This window comes from Coenobita brevimanus, chromosome 47 (assembly GCF_032717465.1).
Source record: "Coenobita brevimanus isolate Jiangsu-jjx chromosome 47, ASM3271746v2, whole genome shotgun sequence".
NCBI lineage: Eukaryota > Metazoa > Arthropoda > Malacostraca > Decapoda > Coenobitidae > Coenobita > Coenobita brevimanus.
In genome coordinates, this window is record NC_137000.1 from 25,701,943 (window position 1) to 25,729,624 (window position 27,682).

General features: G+C 44.0%; 1 protein-coding gene across 4 annotated transcripts in view; it reads left to right on the forward strand.

Moving 5' to 3' along the window:
- Nucleotides 1-27,682, forward strand: part of LOC145399065 (putative ATP-dependent RNA helicase pitchoune) — a 94,043-nt gene that overhangs the window by 48,248 nt on the left and 18,113 nt on the right. For 3 of the 4 annotated variants that reach the window (XR_013897222.1, XM_080271812.1, XM_080271814.1), the window contains 3 exons: nt 1,423-1,583; nt 6,273-6,425; nt 10,919-11,086. Coding sequence is in view for 3 of the 4 variants with exons in the window: in XM_080271812.1 (XP_080127938.1) it covers nt 1,423-1,583; nt 6,273-6,425; nt 10,919-11,086 (482 nt within the window). In the remaining variant the exon portion in view is untranslated. The remainder of the gene's footprint in view (nt 1-1,422; nt 1,584-6,272; nt 6,426-10,918; nt 11,087-27,682) is intronic. The other variant, XM_080271813.1, reaches the window with a different exon arrangement.

The window sequence follows — 27,682 nt, forward strand, 5'->3', positions numbered from 1 at the left end:
CTAGCATGTATGAATACTATGAGTTATGAAAGTGGAAGTGAAAGTGACAGATTCGCTCTCAATGCTAGTATACAGGACGAGATAGTGAATGCTACGTATTTTACTGAAAGAGAAATTGAATGCCTACAGTGACAATAAGCTACTAGTACTGAAGGAAACTTATGGATAAAGACTGGAGATATATATAAGTGTTCTGTAGTAATAGAAATATAAAGTGTGAGTGTTTTTATGAATAATAAATGACAGAACACCAGCAGCGAACGAGCACAAGTGGGAAAGTCATACTTGCTCATAATTTTCATTGCTTTCACAGTTTTTTTTTTTTTTTCCAAACTATTTGAAAATCATAGAATAGTGTTTCTAGTGATAATAGGCTGTGGTAATCATATTATGGATTGTCGGGAAGTGTAAAGTGGAGACTTAGTTAACCAACTTCAGAGGTCTCCATAAGTCCCACGGTACTCGACGAAGGCTCAGCAAACAACCCAGGAGAAAGCTGAAGGTATGTGCCATATGCATATGTAATTTTAATATTCTAGGACGAATAACTGATTTTTGGCAAATATTTTTAGAGAGTCCGTCGGAGCGCGTATGTTCCCTCGAGACACGCAAGCCAAGCCAAAACAACCCCGCGGTTTAGGGGTTAATCGACCTTCAAATGATACTGCCATTGATGGTAAGGATAGTATATTTACTTCACTACATGCAGCTCGTGAGGTTTTATGCAGTGTTCACAGTCATATATTAGTTGTGTGCTTGAACTTGCAAGTATTTAAAAAAAAAAAAAAGACTACAGTGCCTAGATTTGTATTTCTGTAATATCGTAATTTGAAGCTAGTTATTCATATTGTTGAATATGAACTTTTGTTCTTCCTAAAACTCATGCAATTCATACTTCAGCAAATTAGTTCCTCAAGTATGTACCCTCCTCGTGTAAACAAATGATATCGTTATCTTAACATCATTTTCCTGACCCTTATTTTTACCTAAAGAGAGGCTGAGGCTGGATCTAGAAACAGGAGAGAGGAAGCATAAAGATGGGAGTGCTGTCAACATTACATCCAGTGAAATGGGCCTCACAGTTGTTCATTCACCATTCAGGCCTTGGGAATCATGGCCCCACCTCAGAAGAATAATTCCCTGCACATTTTCATTTTCTGGATTTATGTTCTAAAGTGTTTCACGTACACCTGTCAGACAGTCAATCTGCCAACTGTCAAGTTCAAAACGGGGGCTGAACCCATCATATCTCATTCAGCCATTTTGATCCTTTGTCACTTCCATGGCATCATCAATCTCAGTAGTTCATTTTATTAGTTACAATATCTAGATTAATTTTTAACTAACATTTGGTATATAGTCTGCTTTATTTTGATAACGGTTAACGGTAATCCCCTGTAAGTCTTATATTTTTCTTTCCAGGTTATCTTCACGTAGCTGCTTGTGACCGACTCTCAATGTTAATCATGGTTCTTAAGACATTAACAAAGAAGAAAGTTATTGTGTTCTTCAATTCCTGCCATTCTGTCAAGTTTCACAGCAAAGTTTTGGCCTCTTTCCAACTCCCAGTGTATCATTGTATGGTAAGTTGGTAATTACTTTGACACAGATATTCACTGTACAGGCATGTTATTTTTAGTCTCCATACTGATATCATTAGCATAATTAAAGAAGACTCTGAAAAAGGTAACAACAGGTTTACAGCAAGTTTTAATGAAAAATATGCAGATGTTAAATTTAGTTGGGAATGGACAGTGACTTGTTTATGGAGCCTAGAAGCTTTCACCTCCTTCATATCTGAGATGCATTTGCCTAAGGTGAACAAAGTTGTTTAAAAACCATCATTAGGATGAAATGTTTTTTTTTATTTCTTCATCCTGCGGACATCCTGTTCAGGATGAGTAGTAGTATCTGGTGTTAGTGAGTATAAGATAAATGCCTCCGGGTTAAAGAGGGTAAAGCCCCTGTCACACATACGCTACTCAAGGGCCGACTGCGGCGCGACTCAAGGTCATAACGCATTTTTTCATTGATCCCTTGAATCGCCAACAAAGCCCAGACTCTTTAGGGCGCCTGTGAGCTGCTGGGACGGCTTGTTGCGCCTCACGATTTTTTAACATGCACGTTAAAAAATTGTGGACGCCTCACGACTTGCCAAAAGTCGTGTCACAGTTGCATCGCAGTCGGGAGTGTCGTACATCGGTCGTGAAGCAGTCTTAGCTCAATCGGATGCATCGTGATGCAATCATTGCGTGTCATGATGCTGTTGCCGATAAAAAAAACATCCACCTGCCAGCCCCCACCTGCCACCACCCACCTGCCTCCACACACCTGTCTCCACCCACCTCCCACCACCCACCACCTACCTGCCTCCATTCACCTGCCACCACCCACCTACCACCACCCACCTGCCATCTGCCACCACCCACCTGCCACCACTGACCAGTCACCTGCCACCACCCACCTGCCACCTGCCTCCACCAACTTGCCACCTGCCTCCACCCACCACCCACTTACCCACCTACCACTCACCACCCACCTACCACCCAACCACCCACCTACCACCCACCCACCAGAGCCTTCCTGATCATTGACAACTCTGCTGATGAAGCCAGCTCAATATAAAACGTACTTTTGTTTGATAAAATATGGAAATCTGTTACCATATATCAATTACTTCTGTCTTTATACCTGTTAACTATTTGATGTGGGGTTGGTGTGGATATTGTGGGGTTGGGATGCTTATATAAGGTGGGGTTGGTTGTCACTGGTGGTCCAGATGTGATGCCCCGCCCCATGCTGGGTGTCACTGATGGTCCAGGTGTGATGCCCCGCCCCACGCTGGGTGTCATTGATGGTCCAGGTGTGATGCCCTGCCCTACGCTGGGTGTCATTGGTGGTCCAGGTGTGATGCCCTGCCCCATGGGTCGGTCGTGGGGGGGTCGTAGGGGGGTGTCAGGGTGCATTCCCCAAATGCGTCACGCAGTCATGTTGCGGTCGTGTCATGGTCGTGGCTGACAAAAATCCATTAAATTTCAAATTTGAAGACTCGTAGCTCCGTCACCTCGTGGTCGCCTTGCAATCTTGTCGCATTCTTGAGGACGTCACGACCAGTCATGAGGTAGTCATGACGCGGTCATGAGGCAGTCGTGAGCAGAGCAGATATGGGGCCAGTTGGGAGGTGTGGGAGCCAACTAGGACGCATCCTTGAGTCGCATTGCAGTCGGCCCCTGAGTCATGTATGTGTGACAGGGGCTTAAGGATTAAAATTATAGTTTATATTAGCTGGCTTTTTTTTTTTTTTTTTTTACCCCTAAAGTCCTAATTGCATCAGTTGATGTGATTCGAGTTTTATGCCAAAATGCCTAACCGCATCAACTGAGCGGCACCTATAAAAAACTGCAGAGTGCTTCCTCCACCCTGATTATGATGTACATGGCTTCAGGCCGATGAGAACTCACCGCTAGGTGGCGTGAGGGGGGATCGGACCAACCCAGGCGCTGGGGGGGGGCACCCCCCCTCTGGGTCGCCTCCATGCCACCCTCTACCACACTCCCTCACTCCCTCCCTGTCCCCCATCACCCTCCCACTCCTCCACACACCTGCAATAGCACACATACACCTGCATCTCTCCTCTCACCACCACCTGTGTCCCTTCCCACTCACTCTCGCCCCTCCTCCCACCCTGCTAGCCTTGTGTCCCCCTGAACCCCACCCCATCCCTCCCTCCTTGTCCCTCACTACCCTCCCACCCCCTACAGACCCCAGAGAGATAGCAGACCGCCAAGATGTTACAGAACACACTGAATGCTTTCTTTTCATGTGGAAGTTGGTTATTTTTCCAACCCCTGTACCTATAGGCCCACTCCCCACAGCTTGCTTTATTTCCCCACAGCCTAGTAATCTCCCCACACCTACATACACCTGTTTTCATGGTTGGTGTGACAGAATACTTTGAAATGACCTGTTTCAATAAGAAAAATTGATAGTTATAAAAATTTTCATGTTTTAGATTGTTTTCGAGGAGTAACTATTATAAACTCTTTTTTCAATTTGATCCGCAATTGTGTGGTAACCATTTGGCCTACGGGGGTGCGGATTGCATTGTCAGGTGTGTAAATTCTTCCTCTTTAACCAGAACACAATCAATTTGCCCTTGGTGAAAGTCCCCCAAACACCCCTGATTTGCAGTTGTGGGAGGTACCCTGCCTAAAATAATTGTGGTCTTTAGGGGTTAAGGCAGGCTTCAATAGACAGGCTGGTGGTAGATGGTGGCAACCATCGTCCACTTGCTTTTTGTACTGCTGCCTACTTCTTCCTTCACCTTTAACATCTTATCATCCCATTTCTGTACAGTATCTGTCCTCCTCACTTCCTATTTCTCCCTTTCCTTTCTGTCACATTTTATTCTTCTTCTTTCGACTTCAGGTTGTGGTAGGTGGGGGCACTCACCATCCACTCACTCTATGTAGTGCTGCTCTCGAGTGTCTGCCCTTTCCTCTCCTGCATCCTTCTTTCCTTCCATCCTCTTCTGTGTTTCTTTCCTTCATTCTTTTCTCGTCCTTCTACCTATGGGTGACTTTACACTCCCTTTTCTGTTTTTCTTTCCTTCATTCTTTCCTCTTCCTTCTGCCTGTGGGTGACTCTACACTGAATGACAAGCCAAATGGTTTTCTGTACACCAGGAAACCATTTACTATGCTGGGTGGTAACCATATAATCAAATTTTGGCGCCTGGTGGTTTAGTGGGTAATTACGGAGTTCCAGTCGGATTGAGCCGGTGAAGGTTTATATCCAAGGGGTGGTTGGGGTTTATTGCTCATGTAATGCCACTCAGGGATGAGTGAGGCTGGTCACTCTCATCTTAAATGACAGGACCAACATGCCTAGCCTCAGGCTTCTACGCTCCTTATGGGGCAACGTAGGATTGGATGATGAATGAATGAATGAATGAATCCACTTCAGGTGGCTGTGCACCAAGTAACACATTTAATGGTTACCTGTAACCCAGGAAACCATTTACAGTGCTGGGTGGTAACCATATAACTTGATCACTGGGTGAAGTGGAGCCTGCTATGGTGCTCCTTGTAACAGAGTGGAGACACAAATGAGGCATCCACTCAGGAACTAAACCTCCGCATTTGCTGCACTGTCATTTGCAAAGGAACATTGGTTCACTACAAAGGATGGTCCTGCCGGGGCGATTACTTACCTGTCTAGAAAGAGCAAAATAATGCCTCACTTTAGTTACTTTCAATGAAAGAAATTACTTCCCCTTATGAAGAATTCCTTGCTAATGTCCCAAGGTATCCTTGCTTGTATCCTCTGATGCCCTGCATCCCCATCTTACAACCACGGGAACATTTATATCACACTTTTCAGATAGTCAGTCCAGTACTAAGGGACTTGACACTGAGAGGTTAGACGGTCCAAGAGGAAACTCCTGGAGAGAAAATGGAAAGAAAGGTGTGTGGCACTCACAGGGGAATTCATCTTTGTAGCATAGTGGGAAAGCTATATTTTAAGATGGTTGTTGACAGAGTGATGGAGAAGGCCAAGGAAAATATGGGGGAGGAACAAGTGGGTTTCAGAATGAGGAGGGCATGTGTACTGTAGACCAGATGATCTCTGAGATGTACTCTAGAGAATGGAAAGACTTAGTATAGTGATTTCATGGATTTAGAAAAAGTATATGGCAGAAAAGAGAGACAATGAATGTGGAAGATATTGAGAAAACAAGCAAAAGCTCGGAAACCATTAAATGCCATAGTTATAGAGGGTCACTGTTCTAAAGCTATCAGTAGTGGTGCGCCTTAGGGTTCTGCCCTTTCATTTACTCTCTTCTTCCTATGCATTATTGACCTGAGGTGTACATCTTACCCTAATGACTCATTTGCTGATGATTCCTCAATTCACATTCCATTCATGTCTCACAGCATCCATCACAACATTAATGGGATGAAGCTATGGCACACTTAACTTCTAATCTGTCTCATATTTTTCCTTGGGGCATAAGGATCCATCCAGCTTTTAAACTCAGTTCTTCTATCTCTCAACTTGGAACAGTTTTCCATGTGGCTGTCCCCTTACCATCAAAACCACACAGTCTTGTAAAGATCAAAATACTCTTTACTACATATGCAAAATTGGTGCTGGGTTGTGGAACAGAAAGAATAACATTGAATGTGGAGGAGAAAATGAGAGGGATTTTCATATTTAATACATTTTTTTTCTGTGCTGAACATTCTTCTGATGATATAAATATTCTACAGGGACAAGAGAAACAGGGTAGAAGAAATAATATCTATGCAAAATTTGTTGGTTTGGAACGAGGCATCCTACTGACAACAGGCATGGCAGAACGAGGCTGGGATATTCCGGGAGTTCAGTGGATCATACAATATGATCCTCCTCACAAGCCACAGGTCAGTCCTAACCCCCCCTCCCTCTTTTTTTTTTTTTTTTTTTTTTTTTTTTTTTGTGCTATAGTTATATGAAGATAACTTTAATGTCATGGGCTTGGGCAGGAAAAAATGTGTGAAAATCTGTCTATCTATCTATTGCCAGACACCTCAATCCCGTTTGGGGTGGCCGCAAACAAATCGCCTCCAAGTCGCCCTGTTCCCCGCCATTTCACTGCCCTGCTCCCAACTCACACCCCCCTCTCTCATATACCTCTCCACCCCATCCCTCCATCTCATCCTCGGCCTCCCCCTCCATCTTCCCCCCCTCCACCTCACTCACATACACTCTCTTCGTCAGTCTTTCACCCTCCATCCTCTCCACATGGCCAAACCACCTCAGTGTGTTCCTCATAACGCTTCCTATCACATCCACATCCACACCACAACGCTCCTTTATATCCTCATTCGTCAGCCTGTCTCTCCATGTGACTCCTCAGGCTCCTCTTAAATAACTCATTTCCACTGTTCTCACTCTTGACTTGTGTCCTTCCAATAATGTCCAAGCTTCACTTCCATACGTTAGAGTTGGTATCACAATACTGTCATGTAGTAACTTTTTCACTTCCATGCTCACTTCCTTGCTTCTTATCACTACTTTTAAGGAACCAGCAACCTTTCTTCCCTGCTGTACCCTTTCAAGCACTTCACCCTTCAAACCTCCATCCTTACTGATCACACTACCCAAGTACTTAAACGTACTCACATTTTCCAATTCCTCACCATGCAACCTCGCTGTACATTCACTGACTTCACCTCTCTCAAAGACCATCACTTTACTCTTCCCTACAGTCACCTTTAGATTCCATTTTTTACACACTCTTCCAAACTCATCCACCAAACCTTGCAGCTCTCCTTCATCTTCACTCAACAACACAGTATCATCTGCACACAACAGTACAGGGAGTTTCCAAACACTATCCTCTCTCACCAGGACCACTCCAACATCCACTGCCCTACCTTGTACCTCTTTTATTACCCCATCCATGTACAGATTGAACAACCATGGAGACATGACACATCCCTGTTTCAACCCGACCTTCAAAGAGAAAAATTCACTCAGTTCTCCATCCACACGCACTTCAGCCGAAGCACCATCATACATACTCTTCACAGCATTCAGCAACTTCCCTTCTACTCCATATATTCTTAATACTTTCCACAATCCTTGTCTATCCACCCTGTCATATGCTTTCTCCAAATCCATGAAAGCCACATACAACTTCTTTCCCTTCTCTAGAAACTTTTCCACTAAAGATCTAAGAATGAATATCTGATCTACACAACCTCTTCCCTTCCTAAAGCCGAACAACAACTAATTTCTCTGTTCTTTCTCTAACTCTGTCAGTAAGTATCCTACCATACACCTTTCCTATTATACTAAGAAGACAAATGCCTCTATGACTACCACACACTCTTTTTCCCTTTTTCCTTTGTACAAGGGAATAATTATACCTGACTTCCAATCCTCCGGGACTCTACCTTCCTCCCAGGCCAATCTGCACATTTTCCACATCCATTCTACTACTATCTCGCCCCCATACTTCAGCATTTCACCACACACTCCATCAATTCCTGGGGCTTTCCCCAATTTAACTTTCTTCATTGCTTCCACAACTTATGTCCTACTGATTTCTTCCTGTCTTCTCACCTCCTTTCTTCTCCCAGCCATTCCCCAGCCACTTATACTCGCATTACTTCCATCCTCTATGTTTAACAATTCCTTAAAGTGTTCTCTCCATCTGCTCACTTTTTCTCCTTTCTCCACTAGTAATCTACCATTTTTATCTTTCACTCCCCTGCTAACTTCACTTCCACCCTGTCTTACTCTTTACACCTCTTTCCAGAACATTTTCTTACAGTCCCTCCACTTTACACTCAAGTTCCTTCCAAATTCCTCATCCGCTCTCTTCTTACTCTCTCTTACTAATCTTTTCGCCTCTCTCTTTCTTTCTACATATAACTCTCTCTTCCGCCTCTCAACTTCTTCCACTTCCCTATTTCTCATCCATTCATAGTATGCTTTCGTCTTTTGTGCCACACACCTCTTCATTCCACCACACTGTTCCTTGCACACCCCTCCATCTTCTCTTCATCCCACACACCACATCACATGCTGCACATATTTCTTCTGATAATATCCTGCACACACCTTCCACATCCCCCATCTGCTCCAATTCATATTTGCCTAATCTTTCCTCCACTTCTCTCTTATACTCTGCCTTTTTCTCATCCTCGTGTAACCTTTCCACTCTCCTTACAAATACTCCTTCCCTTCTTCTATTTCTCCATCCTAATTGGACCTTGATTCTGGCCACCACCAAGTAGTGGTCAGAAAGTCCATTCCCCCAACCTCTATAAGCTCTTGCATCCATTACACATCTTCGCATCCTTTCATCCACACACACATAATCAGTCATTGCCTTCCTTTCATTCAGTTCACCACCCACCCTTCTCATCACTTGCCATGTATCCCTGTGGATCATTTTGTGCCTGAAGAGGGTATTGGCTATCACCAACCCCCTCCCAGCACAAATGTCCACTAACGCACTGCCATTCTCATCTATGTCAGCAGGCACACCCCACTCACCAACTATTCCATCCACCTTCACATTCCCTACTTTACCATTCATATCACCGATCAAAAACACTCTCTCATTCCTTCCAAACTTTTCCATGCACACTTCCACATTTGTCCAGAACTCTTCTCTCACTCTGGTTGCATGATCTTGCGTTGGCGCATACGCACAATTGCCCACATTTGTATTCCAATTTTCAATCTTACCCACACAGTCCTTGACCCAACTGATCCATACTCTCTTATGCTTTTCTTCCATCTTTTACTCACAGCTATACATACTCCTTCTTTTGCCCTTTCATTCTCACCCACTCCTGCACATATACCCTATCCATACTCCCATTCTCTCACACTCTCACCTCTCCATTTCATTTCAGTTATTCTGCATACATCAACTTTTGCACCCTCAAGCACCTGGACAATCTCTCTCTCTTTCACCTCATCATTCGCTCCCCTTACATTCCACGTTCCGATTACCATGTCCTTTGTCCGGTCCTTGGTCGTCATCTTTTGGTCAGTCCTTGTCCGAGGTTTATTGTTTTTTTTTTTAGTTAGTTGTTTTCCGGGGAGGGGCACTAACCCTCCGCCAACCCTTTTAGTCGCCTTTTACGACAAGCAGGGATACTGGGGGAGTATTCTTGAAAGTAAAAACCCTTCCCCCAGGTGGGACCATCATCATCTCTGTAATTGTCTTTGTTGCTGGCATTGTCAGCATCATCATCTTTATTGTTATTATTTCAGTTGGTCATCATCATCATCATTATTTTTGTTATTATTATTATTTTTATTATTATTATTATTATTATTATTATTATTATTATTATTATTATTATTATTATTATCCCCATTGTTATATAAATAGAGGTACAGGATACAGCAAAGGGAGTAGGCTAACATGAAATTGGAAGAACTACATACATAGTACCAAGTGAAATGGGCTACACAGTTAGTGAGTCATCACAAAAGCTGTTGATTCTTGGTTCACCTCATAGGCAAAACCATCCTCATACAGTATTAGTTTTTCTTTGGATGTGCCATATTAACTCCAGTGAGATATACTGTATTGTAGTTATTAAGTCAGCTGCCATGTATAAAAGGGTGTACAGCCCAGGTCATATGCATCTCTAAACTTACTTCATTCATTCACTTATGAACTTCATAAGTTTTTTTTTTTTTACCTTCCTCAGCTTCCATTCCTCATTTTTTCACACATTCAATTAATACAGTACCAGTATATCCTGCTGTATTCTTATTTGGCTGTCCATGTCTTCTCTCACCCTCAAACTTACTTATATTAACCCTTTTCACTGTTTGTCCATTCTTACAGTATGATAATTCCACTTACATAAATTTTCTTGTACCCTTTGGTTATACTTCCTTTCTCTGCATCCTTTACATTTTTATCATACCAATGCACAACACTCATATCTTCCTTAACAGTCCTATTGCCACCAATTTTATTCTTACACTTTGCTGACTGATGCCATACCACCTTCCAAAACACCTTCATATAATCCTTGTACAGCACAGCCCATTTACACAGTCCACTGTCACATATCAGGACTTTCATGATATTAGCCACTGTTCTTACTTGGATCACTCCTGTTTCTGCGTTGCCCATCCTGTGGCAGATGCATCAGTGCAGTGACAAATATTGCCATTCAGTATTTGGCCATGTTTGGACGATGTCCTTTGTTGGTGGTGGATGAAATTGCATTGTCATAATTTAGGATCTAACCAAGTCCCTACTAACTTGTAGGCAGTTAGTATTATGGCAGAGTGCATTAAAGATGAGTTTATTGTATTGTGAACACAGTAATGTTAAACTACATATGTAGTATATAAGATTAAGGACTTCATAGGACACTTACAATTGCAGGACTATATTCATCGCATTGGACGAACTGGAAGGGGTGATGGTCAGACTGGTCAGGCTCTCCTTTTTTTACAACCAGAAGAACAAGAGTTTGTACAAGTTCTTGCAAATATGGATGTCAGAATAGATGAAATAGAGTTCAGTGGAGACTTACAACCAATCCAGCAGCAGGTAAGGGAATTAAACATTTAATTTTTCTGTAACTTCTGGAGCATAAAGATCTCTTTGGTTATTCTAGTTTGAGTATTGGCACATTACTCTTTTAAACGTAGGAGGCCCTTTTCTCTTTAGAGATATTAAAATTGTAGAGCCGTGTCTTGACCATGTTATGGAAAGTATTCATTATAGAATAATTCTGAGGGTTAAAATAAGTAAAATATCTGATGAAGTATAATCATGGTAAAACTACAAGTATGTGTTTAGCCGCAGAAATGTCCATAAAGCCTCTCTGACATTTTAGGTACATCAGGATATACCTGGTATATGAGAGTAGCATGTCCATAATTTGTTGTTAATTGGATATTAAGTCCATTAATTGCAGCTTTAAAAACTGCTTGAAGAGCTTTATGGAACTTTGTATTGTCATCTTCCTAAATCTGATTCCCTCCTAAGGGACAGGGTGAGGCGGTGTTCAGAAAATTGAAAGAAATTACAGAGGTAGAAGTATTAGACAGTATACCCAGTGAAATGAACCATACAGCCATTCACACATCATTAACACTTTTTTTTTTTTTTTTTTTTTTTTTTTTTTTTTTTTCAAAACCCAAAATTATGTGCCCATATTTTTTATAATTTTTCTTTTTAGACATGATTCACATAAACTTTTGTGCAGAGTACTGTGATTCCATCACAGTGGGGTCCAGCCCTTGTCATGTGCATTTCATATATATTATATCAATCCATTTCATTGTCTCAGAAGATTCCTAGCTTTCTGTGCCTACTTATGTTATTTTCTCACATACTGATTTACCATATTCATCCATCATTGTGGGCAGTCACTTCTTCACACCTACTCACACCCTCCAGAACTGCAGGGTCACAGTGCACTGACTTTCCACTTGTGATAAAAAAATTGCACTACCAAGAACGTCTGTCGCATGAAAAATTATGCTACATACTGCAGCTGTCCTGGCAGGGTGCCCCGAGGCCACTACCACAGCCACTGGTAAGCTGGAGGGCTAGGGGTCCCAGATCCATTGCCTGGACCTGGGACTGTGCAGTGACTGGGGCCTGTGGTATGTCTACCCCCTTTATTATTACCGACTATGACTAAATACAAGAATAAGCCTCAAAGCAAGCCTGAGGACATTAAATTGCTCAGGGAGATGAGAGTGGATTCATGGAATGTGGGAAGTTTGAGGGGAAGAGCAAGGGAAGTTGTTGAGGCATTCAGTAGGAGGTGGGTGGATGTGGCATGTTTGTAGGAGATCTGGTACAGTGGTGGATCAGCCAGAAAGGTTGTTGGAAAGGATTGCTACTATAAGTTGTTTTGGCAGGGTGTGACAGACGGATATGGGGGTGTGAGTGTGTCGGTTTCGGAGAAATGGGTGGAATATGTTATGAATGTTATGGGAGTAAGCGATAGGATATTAGTCGTGAAAATTTTGTTCGGTGGAATGATGACTGCAATTATATCGGCATATTCTCCATAGGCAGGCTTAGATGAGGTAGAGAAGGATAGATTTTGGGATGACTTAATATGTGTAGTAGATGGTATGGGGGATGATGAGATAGTGGTTTTGGGATGGGACTTAAATGGTCATGTAGGTGCAGCAGCTCAAGGTTATGAAGGAGTACATGGGTAATGTGCATATGGTATAAGAAATGCAGAAGGGGAAAGGATAGTCGAGTTTGGAGAGGCAATGAACATGATTGTGTGCAACGCACATTTTAGGAAAAGAGAGAGTAGATTAATTATGTACGAGTCTGGGGGAAATAGCAATCAGATAGATTATTTTCTGGTCAGGAGGGCTGATAGGAGGTAAGTGAGGGATGTTAAAGTTATAGGAAGCGAGGAGTGTGTGCAGCAGCACAAACTATTAATTTGTGATGTGGTGCTTAAAGAACGAGTGATGAAAAAGAGGACTTATGTACCTAGGAGGATAATATGGAAGCTGGAAAACCAGGCAGTAAGAGATGCCTTCTATAGCAAGATGAGAAGAGTGGTGGCTGAACAGGGAGCCGTAGACTTGGGCATTAATGAACAGTACAGAGCCCTCAAAAACAGCCTCTTGAGAGTTACTGATGTAATATGCGGTTGGACAAGAGGCCCACCAAGACATAAAGTTGCTTGGTGGTGGGATGAGGGTGTAGAAGCTTCAGTTAAGGAGAAAAGAAGGCTTTTCCAGGAATAGAAGAAGGTGGTAACAAAGAGGAATACTTGGCTGCCAAGCATAGGGCTAGAAGAGAGGTATACAGGGCGAAGTTGGAGTCACAGAGACTTTTACTTGATAACCTGTATCATGGGGAAAGGAAAAATATGATATTAAAGGTGGCAAATCGGATGAAGAGGGATAATCGGGATATTATAGGTGAGCAGTGTGTGAAGAATGATGAAGGAAGGGTAGTGGTGAGCAGTGGGGATATTAACGATGCATGGAGAGAGCATTATAGCTGATTGTTGAATGAGGAGTTTGACTGGGACAGGGAAGGTTTGGAGCCAGCAGATCCAGTGTTTGGCCCTTGGCCTTTGATTGACGCTGCTACTGCGAGTGAGGCAATAGGCAGGATGCAGGTGGGGAAGGCAGGAGGTGTGTATGGGTTGACTGCCGAAATGTTGAAGGCCTCAGGAGATATAGGAGTGAGGTTAGTCACTGACCTGATAAATATTATTATCCCTGTCAGGTTTCTGGGCTGGGCAGATTATGTCTGTGCCAGAGTCAGCCACTCACACTGACCGACATCTTCGCGGCCCGATATTTTACATTGATCGCTCTGTGTAAACACACTTTTCATTACAGAATGTTGGTTTTGGTGCCATTTTAAAGCTGAATAGTTGTACTTTATCATAGTATGTTCAAAAAAGGAGAACAAAGAAAATAAAATGTCAAAATGATGAGTTGAAGTTGGTGAAAAGCAAAATTTTATACCTTGCCGTAGAAAAATATTCAGCAAAAAATAATGAGTAAAGATATGTAATTCTGACTTAAACCATGCAAAAATACAATAAAATACCTTTACAATGATTTATAGGTTATGGTAATTTTTGCATTTCATTGTGCAGTAAAATGAAAGGAAAGAGATGCTCCATTTTTATTTTAGTTCGGCCGCATATTCGCTTCGCAATGTTTTTCTTTGATTGGTCAATGTAAATACATTTTATATGATAGGATGCTGGTTGTGGTGTTATTTTGAAGCTGAATAGTTGCACTTTATTGTAGTATGTTCAGAAAAGGAAAACAAAGAAAATAAAAAGTCAAAGTGACGAGTTGAAGTTAGGCAAAAACCTAAAATTTCATACCTTGCTGTAGAAAAATATTCACCAAGACTAAAGTTATAAAGAAACAAAGCCATAAGTTAGACCAGCTGAGCAGTACCGCCACACATAGAGCAATCATTCCATGACATCATGCTCAGGCCTCTTTGTTATGATGCGTAAATGCGATTTATGGTGAATATTTTACAAAAGTTTCTTAAAATGACAATTAAAAGCATCATCCGAATCTCTGAGGTTGGATTTGAAATGACGATCAAAATAGTCATTTGAATCTCAAAGGGTTATATATGAGTGTGTTGTCCCAGATGATTGGTTGAAGAGTGTAATTGTAAATGTGTACAAAGAAAAGGTTGATGCCCTGGAAAGAGAAAATTATAGAGGTATAAAGCTTTTAGATTAGATAATAAAGGTAATGGAGAGAGTTCTAGAAGGTATGATTAGAGAAAGAGTGAATCTTGATGAGATGCAGTTTGGGTTTATGCCAGGCAGGGGGGCCAATGATATATTTATTGTTCGACAGTTTCAGGATTAATATATTTGGAAGAAAGGGATCTGTATTTTGTTTTTGTTGATTTGGAAAAGGCCTTTTTGTGGTAGGTGGGGGCACTCACCATCCACTCACTTGACGTAGAGCTGCTCTCGGGTGTCTGCCCTTTCCTCTCCTCCATCCTTCTTTCCTTCCATCCTCTTCTGTGTTTCTTTCCTTCAATCTTTTCTCGTCCTTCTGCCTACGGGTGACTTTATACTCCCTCTTGTCTTTCGTTCCTTCATTCTTTCCTCTTCCTTCTGCATGTGGGTGACTCTACACTGAGTGACAAGCCAAATGATTTCCTGTACATCAGGAAACCATTTACTATGCTGGGTGGTAACCATATAACCAGATTGTGGCACCTGGTGGTTTAGTGGGTAATTATTACACTACCATCGGATTGAGCCAGTGAAGGTTTATATCCAAGGAGTGGTTGGGGTTTATTGCTCAAGTAATGCCACTCAGGGATGAGTGAGGCTTGTCTCTCTCATCTTAAATGTCAGGACCAACTGCCTAACCCCGGGCTCCTACGCTTCTCATGGAACAAGGTAGGATTAGATGATGGATGGATGGATATGGATGGAAAAGGCCTTTGACAGAGTCCCTAGAGAGGTGGTGTAGTGCACAATGAGAAAGCTTGGGTTGGAGGAGTGGCTAGTTAGGGTGGTTATGGCCATGTATGTGGGTGCTTGCAGTCAGGCAAGAGTGAATGGATATTTGAGTGATGAGTTTTCCGTGAATGTTGGTGTGCATCGGGTCAGTTTTGAGTCCCATGTTGTTTATCATGGTACTCTTACGTGACTTCTGAAACAGATTCCCGTGGGAGATGTTGTATGCTGATGATTTGGTGTTGATTTCAGAGAATGAAAGGGAAGCGGAGGAAAGATTTAGGAAGTGAAGAGATGGTATGGGGCACAAGAGCTTAAGGGTAAATGCAGATAAAACAAAAGTGATGATACCTAGGGTTGGTGGCAGTACAATCAAAGTAGAGGGAGAGTGGCCACGTGCAGTTTGCCACAAGGGCGTGGGAAGTAATTCCATCATGTGCAGCGTTTGTGGTAAATGGGTGCACATGAGATGTAGTGGTATTAGAGGTAGACTGCGAGATAATGCTGATTTTGTGTTTGTGGCGTGTCGGGGAGAGCAGGGGCAAATTGTCAGGCGTGGAAGTATTAACATGTTACCCGCGTTTCGGCAATATGAGTTCTCTCCCAGGCCGCGTTTCACTTCAGAACTCTCTCCCACCAGTCTGCAAGGTGCTATCACAGCGAGAGGATTTATGTCGTTTTACTGAGTACCAATGAGGGATATGCCTTCGTAAAAGTAGTGTGTCACTGGTGGCCCAACACATGGTATCCTGACATTTTCTTCTCATGTTGGATGATGCACCACCGGTGGATCACGGAGGTAGTGTACTAATTTGGCCCAGGTAGCGCAGTTTCCACTCACTCTTACCTGGCACTTCGTTTTCTTTGGTTTGTTACCATCTCATTCTCTGTCGTGAAGTTCCAGGTGGCACTTAGCTATTTAGGTAATTGAAGGAAGTCCAAGCAAAGGTCCAATACTACCTTTTTTATTATTATCTTGTTTCTTGTTCATTTTTCCTCCTTCTAATCTCTTCACCAGCCTTCTAAAGTTTTTTTTTTCATCACTGAAGACAGTGTTTCTGGCAGCCAAGCATAATGATAGCTGGGTACGTTGAATGCCGTAATAGTAATCATCAGTATCCAGCCAGGGATAATTACAAGTATTGGTTATAATTAATCATTTATAATTATTAAAAAAAGTTTAATAACCAGAAACATCCAGCACTTATCTTTTTTTGTTGTTTCTTAACAAAGTAAATGTAGAACTGTTAGAAACAAGAGTGGTTACTCCATTTTTTCTTCCAGTAAAAAATCACAAATATTTATCATTAGTAAATTTACTCTTTGTTTGTTTTTTCAAGAAAAGTGTATTTGCATCTCATGGCCCTAGTTCTGCAACACGGAGTTGTTTTTCAATGTTTTTGTGTAATTAATAGTATTGTTTGACATCTAAATGAAATGTAATAGTCACTACTCGAAGTCTGATATATTTTCTCCAGCTAAATAGGCATTTCTCTTCTATTGTTGGAGCAGCAACAGAAAATCTGCCCGGCCAGTATTCGTGAAGGTGAAATACATGAAAAAGTGAAAACAAATTATTACTCATTATTGCACCATCAGTGTATCAACATGCTAGGAAAGAAGACATCAAATGGTACACCAGTGGCTCAGTATGTGAGTAACGTGTTAAACTCGCTGGTGAGTCTTTTGAGTGTGTGGAAGAGTTTTGTTATTTGGGAGACATGTTATGTGCTGGAGGTGTGTGGCTAGGGTGAGGAGTTGTTGGAAGAAGTTTAGGGAGTTGTTGCCTCTCTTGCCATTGAGAGGACTCTCCCTACGTGCTAAGGGGTCTTTGTATGCAGCATGTGTTAGGAGTGTGATGCTGTATGGTAACGAGACCTGGGCAGTAAAGGAAGAGGATATTCGCAGGCTCAGGCAGACAGAAGTGACAATGATTAGGTGGATGTGCAGTGCGTCCCTGTGTGCAAGGCCTGAGGGGGCTGGGTTTATGATGGAAGAGTTGAGAGGTAAGATGGGACTGGAGTGTATTGGTGTTGTGATGAGGAGAGGTAGATTGAGATGGTTTGGGCATGTGGAGAGGATGGGGGATGATAATTGGGTCCAGAAGGTGAGAAGTGTTAATATTGGAGGTGGGGTTGCGAGGGGTAGACCGAGAAAGACGTGGGACAAAGTCATTAAGTGTGACCTCAGGGTTAAGGGACTGAACAGGGAGGCTGCCATAGATCGTGCAACATTGACAGCCGCCATTAAGTGACCAAGGCCGATGCATGCAAGCATGTTGGAGCCTTCAAAAATGAAAATGAAACTCAGTAATGCTCAGGAGATGGATCTTTGGTAGTTGAAACTGTCCATGTGGTCCCTCTTTTTTTTATTCCTTTAAACTTTTTAATCCCCTAACCCGTGGGCTGTCACTTTTGTGACACTCATTACATAAGTACCATACCGCAGGGCGTCATTTTTGTGATTTAGGGATTTTTAAAATCACCCTGGGCTTTCAAGTGCAGTCTTGTATCATCTATTAGTACTGCCAGTGTGTAGCTATAGGCAGCGCTGCTAATACCACTAGTAGTCACATCCAGTGTTTCCAATTTAGCCATTTTTCTGTGTTTGCCTCGCCTCCCCACTTCCCCTCCCTTCCCCCTTCCCCCGCATAGCTACAGCCAGGCCGCACAACGAAACTCCCGGCCGGTTTTTTCCATTCGCTTTTTCCATTGAAATATGCCCTATCCCCTATTCTCATACTAAAAAATATATATAGAAAAGGGAAAAAGGTTAATTGATACTGCCATTGGCCATGAAGTAGCAAATTTATCACCTAGCAACACCCCACGTGCACTTGGTCGCTAATTTTCCCTGTTCATTACCCATTGAATTATCCCTTATGACCTATTCTCATATGAAAAAATATATATATAAAAAAGGAAAAGGATAAGTGATACCGGTACTTCCATTGACCTGGAAGTAGCTAATTTATTGTGTATTTAGAGTGGTGCTATCCTCGCAGGAGGGGCACGACGTGATCCAGCCATCTCTGCGGTTAAGAGGTTAATGCCACTGTTTTATGTGTGCTTTACCCCTGTGCACTAGAATATGCTCTTAGGGAGCATATCTGTAATATAGTTGGGGTCATAAGCATTCTTAGTAGGTAAGTTAGGGTCATTCATCATGATTTGGGGTCATAAGTGTTCTTAGTAGGTAAGTTAGGGTCTTTCATCATGATCTTTCTTCATTTTTGGTTATTCATATAAACATTTTTTAATATATCCATCTTACATCTGCTTTACCTCTGTACAGTAGTCTGTGCCCTTCGGAAGCGTACTTGTAGTCAAGTTGATGCCATAGAGGGTCTTTAATAGGGAGGTAGGGATATGGATATTTGCGCTTGTGGGCTGCACATGCAAGGTACCCTCAGTAACACTTTACCCATGCATCTGAAGGGTCTGCTGTATAACTATATACGTACAGTATTTATATAACCATACGAAACTAAACGATTTAAGTACACTGTCTTTTACACTTTTATCTGTAGATGTTTATGACACCATACTATCTAAGCATACTCTCTTCAAAACTTTTATGAGTAGATTGGTGCTGGAAAGATATCCCATCGCATAATGGTATTCATTAATTGGGTGGCTCCACTGTCTGATTATACTGTACATGCTTCTCACAGTCCCCACCTTGCCCACAAAAGGAGGTTGGTGGACTGCAGGAGGGCAGCTGCAGCCTGCAGTCCATTAGATTCTCTTTCCGAAAAACAACAACGACAGCAACAACAGCAATAATAATAATAATGATAATAATAATAATAATAATAATAATAATGACTAATAATAATGATCCATCCATCCATCTATCATCCAATCCTACATTGCCCCATGAGGAGCATAGGAGCCTGGGGCTAGGCAGTTGGTCCTGACATTTAAGATCAGAGTGACCAGCCTCACTCATCCCTGAGTGGCATTACATGAGCAATAACCCCAACCATTCCTTGGATATAAACCTTCACCAGCTCAGTCCGATTGTAGTGCTGCAATTACCCACTAAACCAGCAGGTGCCATAATTTGATTATATGGTTACCACCCAGTGTAGTAAATGGTTTCCTGGTGTACAGGAAACCATTTGGCTTGTCACTCAGTGTAGAGTCACCCATAGGCAGAAGGAACAGGAAAGAATGAAGGAAAAAAAGTAAAAAGAGGGAGCTTAAAGTCATCCATAGCCAGAAGGACAAAGAAAGAATGAAGTAAAGAAAGACAGAAGAGGAAGGAAGGAAAGGAGGGAGGAGAGTAAAGGGCAGACACCTGAGAGCAGCACTACATTGAGTGAGTGGATGGTGAGCATAATAATAATAATAATAATAATAATAATAATAATAATATGGTCTTTCGATTCAGAAAAACACCAGTTCTTCCAAAAGGAATTCACTAGCACCTGCAACATGTTTGTCCCCTTACAGTTATTGTACAGAATCGTGACATAATTCATATACAATACAAACTTCACTGATAGAGTGGAAAAAACGAAATCTGTCATCATCTATCGCAATGCCTTTCTGAAGGTCATAGCTTCTTGAAAAGAGAAAGGCTGTGAGGTGTCATAAAAGATTCAGTAGAACTCAGCTGTCTCATAGATTCGGGAGAATTCAGCTGTTTCATATGCAACAGCAATCTGTTATATAACCTAAGGGCTGTATAAGAAAATGACCAATTAGAAAAAGATAACTGATAAACAGTTTTTGGCTTTTCAGGGTAGGAAGGATCATTTTCACTTGCCAGCGGAAAATTTAACAGTTCAGCAAGATTCTGCAGTTTTGCAAGACAGGAATCTTGAAAGTCATAAGATCAGTTTTAAATATTGTTCTAGCTTTTAATGGCATCTAGTACAACTCAGTAAAATGAGATGGTGGGGGTTCTTGGAGTGAGACCAATGATAAGCTTTGCTGCTCTATGTAACAGTCAGAACCATCTTTCCAATGCTCCTCATGGGGCAACACTGGATTAGATGATGAATGAATGAGAATCATCTTAAATAGATTATTTGGAAGACCAGCCATAAAGCATTACAGTATCAACATGAGACAAGACTATTATGTGCACCAGTGTTATGAGGCAATGTCTTTTCAGAAACTGCCTCACAGAGTACAGGTTTCTGACGTGCAGATTACAGCTTTTGTCAGCCTGATTAATGTGTTCTTTGTTGTTTAGTCTGAGTTTATATATACACCCAAGTTTCGAACAGAACTGACTGAATGAAGTTGTGATCAAGAGTAGGGTATTTTCAGCATCATCGCCCTTTCTGTTTCCTCGAATAATGATGAGATCATTTTGCCATCATTCAGCATAAGTCTCCTCTTAGTCACCCAGATCTTAATATCAGATATTAGGTATTCCATTTTATTCTTTGTATCGTAAGTACAGGCATGTGTCATCTTCATATAAAGTTGAATGTCAGCAGCATAGAAGTGACAGGCCACATCATGTGCGTCAAGCTGAGACGACAGGTTACCATTGCACAATGTGAATAGAATTATAATACAGCAACAATAGAAGATTTAACCCTCTTGCGCACGATAAGTTTCAGTAAGTTTTCCGGCGCACGACTTTATCTGCGAAGCCGCCCGGCCCGGCTACCCGCGCGCAGCAAATAACACGTATTCTTTCCTTATTTTCGCCACCCAAACATCAATATACTGCCATGAAACCTAGATCATCTTATTCGTCGATGTTTGTTCTAGCTGATAAGCACCACAGAAAAACAGGAAAACCTGAATAAAACAACATTAGGCGGCCGTGAATAAACATTTCGCTACGTCACGTTCACTTCCCAACATCACCATTTGAATGTTTTCCATCATACAGGAAAATGTTATTAGAAGTTTTTATAGAGAATTTCACCAGCTTTCTAAAGAGACAAATCTGGTTGTGATATGGTTTGTAGTTTTCGAGAAAATAGCCAAAAATTGAAAGCCATTTTTTGAGAAAAATCAAGGAGCTCGAACACTGAAATTTTCTCGCACGTGTTATATTTTTATTCCATAATATTATGCAGAATATCACCAGCTTTCTAATGAGCACCTTTTGGTTTTGATACACCTCATAGTTTTCGAGTAAATCGCCAAAAACGACTGGGAACTCACATCCTTACATCACTTTAGTCATGTGCACATAGCATACGCAATACTCCCGCCTACGTAACAACGATTTCTTATCATAGATATTACATTATTTTGTCTTGTACATACGTAGAATTTACTGCTCTTTATCATGGTTCATACAGGAAATCGATACGTCCAATAGTTTTCAAGTAATTGGCCGACAAAGTGAGATTACTCCGAGCGCTTCCGAGTTTACCGCTAGCGAGGAAAAAAAACCAAGGCTGTTCCCCCAACTTTTCCAACAGAAAATGCTCCCAAAGGCTTATATTCTGCAAATGAACATGTGTAGATTTTACTGCTCTTTATCATGGTTCTTACAGGAAGTCGAAACGCCCAATAGTTTTCGAGTAATTGGCCGACAAAGTGAGATTACTCCTCCGAGTGCTTCAGAGTTTAGCGCTAGGGAGGGAAAAAAAAAAATGTTTTCTCTCCCTTTGCCCAAAGACTATGCTCCCATTTTTTTTTTTTTTTTTAATGTACAGACTGTAAAATCTTCCAAGGTTGTTTTTTTATGGTTGTAACCTACTACACATGAACACTACTTTTTCCATGTTACTGCTAATGAAGCTTTACTTTCTGTCATATGTGTAATATGTAGGAGAAGATGGTTATTTGCCTGAAAATCATTGGGGTAATGATAATAGGTCAATATACATATCAACAAAATTTGGGGATCTCACTTCCTCCAGGGGTGTTGCTTGAGTTGTAGGACCTTGTAGGATTGGAAGATAAGGAAGTATGTAGTGTGTGTATGTGTGTGTGTGTGTGTGTGTGTGTGTGTGTGAGTGTGTGTGTGAGTGTCTGTGTTAGTGTGTGTGTAAGTGTGTTAGTGTATGTGTGAGTGTGTGTGTGTGTCTGTGTTAGTGTGTGTGTAAGTGTGGTAGTGTGTGTGTGAGTGTGTGTGTGTGTGTCTGTGTTAGTGTGTGTGTAAGTGTGGTAGTGTGTGTGTGAGTGTGTGTGTGAGTGTCTGTGTTAGTGTGTGTGTGTGTGTACACTGCACTAGGGAATACTTCCCTCGGCATGGAACCGTTCGAAGCAATCACTCACGCAGAGTGCCACATCACAAACAGGACACATGTGATTTGTGTCCCTCCTCATCTTTGCCAGGGAACACAGGGTGCACCGCAGCCTCCTCCGGTTGGGGATCCTCTCCCGTCGGTGGCCCAGTGTCGTATCCAGCCGCACTCTGTCATCGATGAAACGACGACGCTTGGCTGGCTGTCCTCCTGGCGTTCCCCGGTCCTGTTGTCCTGGAGGTGCAGCTGCAGGCCCGGGCATGGCAGCGGCAGCAGGTTCTCCCGACGGACCATGAACCGGTGAAGGTTCTCTCAGCACCTGTGCTGGTCTTGCAGGCGATGGTGGTGCTGACTCCTGTCCTGGCCCTCCTCCTGGAGATGATGGTGTTGGTGCAGGAGCCGGTGGTGATGGCACCTGTGCTGGCGCTGCAGCAGGTGCCACAGGTGCTGGATGTCCTGCTGGCCGTCAGGTTGGAAGGTCAGGGGCATGGTGGATGACGTGCCCTGATGCGGGCCACTCTGCTTCATCAAAGTAGAGGAGCTTGTCCACTATCTCCTCCACGAATTCAAGCAGACTGACTGACCCGCTTGAGCACTTCTTGTGCAGGGCGAACACGTTGAAAATGGCCATGTGAATGAAGTAGAAGGTGATCTTCTTGGTCCATTTCACGGTCCGCTGCTGGATGGGGTAGTATTGGACCATCTGGTCGAAGTGGTCCACCCCACCTATGTGTCGATTATAGTCATCCACCACGACAGGCTTGTCCACAGTCATCTGGACATAGGTTGTCCTCCCGTCAGGAGCCCTGGTCTTCCTTTGAACCTGCTTCTGGATGATGCCTGTGCTGTGGAAGGTGCAGACCATGTTGACAATGCACTTGTCCCTCCACAGCAACACCATCACGTTGTCCTTGTGCATCACTGTCATGCCCCCCACTGGCAGGTTCGTGGTCCTGGCGATGTCCTGCAGCTGCTTTGGTGCCCCTCTTGCCAGGCGTAGGGTCCCACACACATAGGTTCCTGTACTGAAGAGGCGTTTGCACAGGGATACAGAGTTATAATAGTTGTCCATGTAGAGTTATAATAGTTGTCCATGTAAACTCTGTATCCCTGATCCTTCAGCGGTTCTACGAGGCTCCACACGGTGGTCTCCAGTGCCATCTTCTGCCCCATATACACCTCAAAATTCCTGATGTAACCCGAGGAAGCCTCAGCCAGGATATACAGCTTGATGGAATACTTTGAGGGCTTCATCGGGTTGTACACATGGAAGCTTAGGCGCCCCTTCCATGGCAGTGAGCCTTCATCCAGGCTGAGGTGCTCCTTGGGTAAGTAGGTGTTCTGGAACCGCTGAAGGAGGTACTGCATCACCGTGCCAACCCTGATGAGCCGGTCTTCATTGTCCTGGGGTATCGCAAGCGAATTGAATGCATGGAAGTGTCTCAGGATTGCCCTGAAATGCCTTCCACTCATCACTTGCATAAAGAGGGGGTAGTTGTGGAGGCGGGATCTCATCCAGTAGTGCCGGATGCTCGGGAGATTCATAACCCCCGTGAAAAAGTAAAGCCCCAGGAACTTGGCCATCTCCTCTTCTTTGCAGATGAACCATGCGTCCAACGCAGTCCCCAGGAATGACGCGTAGCTGTTGGTCTCGTGGATGAAATACGTCAACAACTCCCTCGTGAAGAACAGCTGGAAGAACTGGAGAGGAGTTGTTGGCGGATCCACCTTCGTTCCTGGAGATCCTGTGAAGGGCCCATTAGCTGGTGTGAAAGGGTCACTGCTCCATCCTTCATCCATTGCAGCAACACCTCGCACAGTGGTTGCAGTGGGTCGACATACCGACACCCTTGTTCCTCTTCGGACACCCCTTGGTCGCCCCCCATAGCCGGGCCGTGGAGCACACCGGCCTTGTCGAGGTGGTGAGGGTTCCGACGATGAGGAGGACGAGACTGTCTCCTGCTGCTGGAAAACGTCGAGGGGGATTATCGCTGTTGGAGACCTCGCCCTTGTCGACCGGGCAGGGGATGACGACACAGTCGCCTCCTGCACCAGTTGTGCCGCAGACAGTGCGCGCCGTGCAGGTGCCAGTGTCGTGTAACTTGGCCCAGCTTCCGGTGACATAGGCTCGGCCAAGGAGGAACTAGAGGCTTGAGGTGGAGAGACCATGATGGCTGTAGGAGCGAGAGGTCCAAGCAAAGGCGATGTCTGTCGTCCAAGTGAAGACAATGATTGGGCCGATGGTCCTGACACTGGTGGTGGTGGTGTCTGCTCCCGTCTTTCTTGTAGCACGGGCAATGCCACCCAAGGGGAATCCTCCTGGACCTCGTCCCATTCCTCCTCACTTGGGACATCGCTCAGCTCGTCCTCTACTTCGCTCTCGGTCTCCTCCTCAAATAGAACCTTTTGCCACTGGTCAGAAGATAGACCTTTCTTCTCCATCCTGGCAATCACTGATACAGAAAGTCAAGTCTGAGCTTTTTAGGTTCTCTACGGAAAAGGAAGAGATATTATTCACTGTCACGCAACACCTTCCATTGAGAGTAGCTCTACACACGTCATGTTATATCTTTCTGTACAGGAAATCGCTGCACGTTTTACGAACAGTTCACATAAAGGATAGCTTTTCAGTGTTTTTCACGGTCTCATAGCTGTTCACTGGCATCCGTGGGTGTGTGCCATATACAGTAATCACTCTAATATCTGGACGCCCAATATCCGAACATCCCCACTAACCGGACATAATTGTCCCAGGATCCAATATTCCCAAAATGGTCCGGACCCCCCCCCAAAAAAAAAAAAAAAAAAAAAAAGAAAAAAAAAAAAAAAGAATTTTTCCCGCCCGTAATTTGAACTTACCGCGCTTGGCGCGGGAGAGCATTGTTGTGGCGCGTCATTCCTCCGACGTCCAATAGAGCGCCGCTGCATCCGCCCCACTTTCCGCCTGTCTCTCGCCGCGAGTGCACGCTCGTCGTTATGGCTGCCCACGTGATTGCTTTTGTGGTGGTGCCTTACCTGCTGCAGGCACTCCTGCTGCTCTCGGGCCTCCTCTTAGTGTGTGTGATGATGGCCCCGCCACCTGAGAAAAGGAAGAGAGTGGTGTTGACTCTGGAAAAGAAACGGGAGATATTGGAGAAAGTAGATGCGGGGTGGTCTTCTTCCCGCATTCTCCTCGAGTTTAACCTGGCCCGGTCTGCTTTGTTCGATATTAAGAGATCCCGAGACAAATTCATGGAGTACACGGCTGACTTCTCATCGAGAAGCAAACGCAACGTGGAGAGGAAGGTGATGTTTACCCCCAAGTTTGCAGAAATCGACCGATCCACAATGATTTGGTATCGACAACAACGTGCTGCTTGTGTGATGGTACGTGGAACGGAGCTGAAGGCTGCTGCTGAGAAGTTTGCGAGGCTTCACGACGCCCTAGACTTCAAGGCATCCGAGCGTTGGCTCTTTGCATTCAAGTTACGACATGGCCTTACCAACCGTAAAGCTCATGGCGAAGCATTGGACGCTAACTAGGATGGAGTTGACGAGTTTCGGCACAAGGTGAAGGGCTTGATCGACAGGGAGGGCCTCACTCTCGGTCAAGTCTACAACGCAGACGAAACTGGTCTATTCTATCGCTCGCTGCCAACGAACACTCTAGCAGAGGAGACGGAGAAGCGTGTACCTGGCCGCAAGCTCTCCAAGGAACGGATATCTGCTTTGTGTTGTGCCAATGCTAATGACATGCACCGGCTTAAGCCCGTTGTTGTTGGCCGCACAAAGCGGCCTCGGTGCCTTCGTGGGGTGATGGATGTCCTTCCTGTCGTCTGGTACCATTCTTTGAAGGCATGGTTCACAGCTGTGATCTTCAAAGACTGGTTCCACCGCCACTTCGTCAAAGAGGTCATCCATTACCAGACGATGACACTGGGAATCCCGCGCGACCAGGTAAAGGCCCTCCTTCTCCTCGACAATGCACCTGCCTACCCGTGTGACAAGGACATGGTTGCTGAAAATGACCGGATTAGGTGCATGTTTCTGCCACCTAATACGACTGCTCTCATCCAACCAATGGACCGAGGAGTGATCGTGGCAACAAAGCGCCTATACCGTTGGAAGTTCCTGGACGAGGTGATGGTTGTTCTCGAGGACGAGGACAAGCGCAGGGAGGGACGGGACACACGAGGCCAGCGGACTTTGGAAAACCTTCGCCGCTACAACATCAAGTCTGCGCTGTACAACTGGGCTAGTGCATGGAAGGAAGTCCCTGTGAAGACTGGAAAATGGTTGGTCTCGTCTGCTTCTCGTAATGTATGTGGAGTACGATTTTCTAGGGTTTGACGTGGATGACTTCCATGCACGGCTATGTATGCACGGCGACGATGTTGATGTGGACGATGTTCGTGAGTGGTTGGATGACGACGAGGGCGATCCTGGGTATCAGACCTTGTCTGATATCGAGATCGCGTCTTCAGTTGCAGGTGTCAGTACCGAGCTTGAAGATTCCGACGAGGAAGGCGACGATGATGCGGACTCTTCTCAGCAGGACACTACTTCAGCCATCCCCAAGCTGAGCGCACTCCAGGAACATCTAGAGTTCGTCCAAGACTACCTGGAACACCCGGACTGTGACAGGGAGATGGGGCCCTTGGGACTCGTGGAGGAAGTGCGTGCTTTCAGGCAGCGCATTATCAATCATCAGAATCGTCGGTCATTGCGTCAATCAACCATTGACAGTTTTTTCAGGCCTGTGACCCCCGCTGTGCCTAGCCCTGGCTCCACTCTGTTGCCTCCCCAAGACAGGCCCTCATGCTCCGAGCCACAGCCCAGCACATCAGCCACGGTGGAGTCACCGCTCGATGTGAGTTTGCGGCTGTCTTCAGAGTCATCTGCAGTGGGTACGCCATTACCACGACCCAGCGATGCACCCTTAGGTCACCTGGCAGTGATACTCTCGGACTCTGACAGTGAATAAACAGCAAGAACTTCTCCACTAGACCACACGGGAAATTAAAGTGTTGTGCAGTGAAAAAAA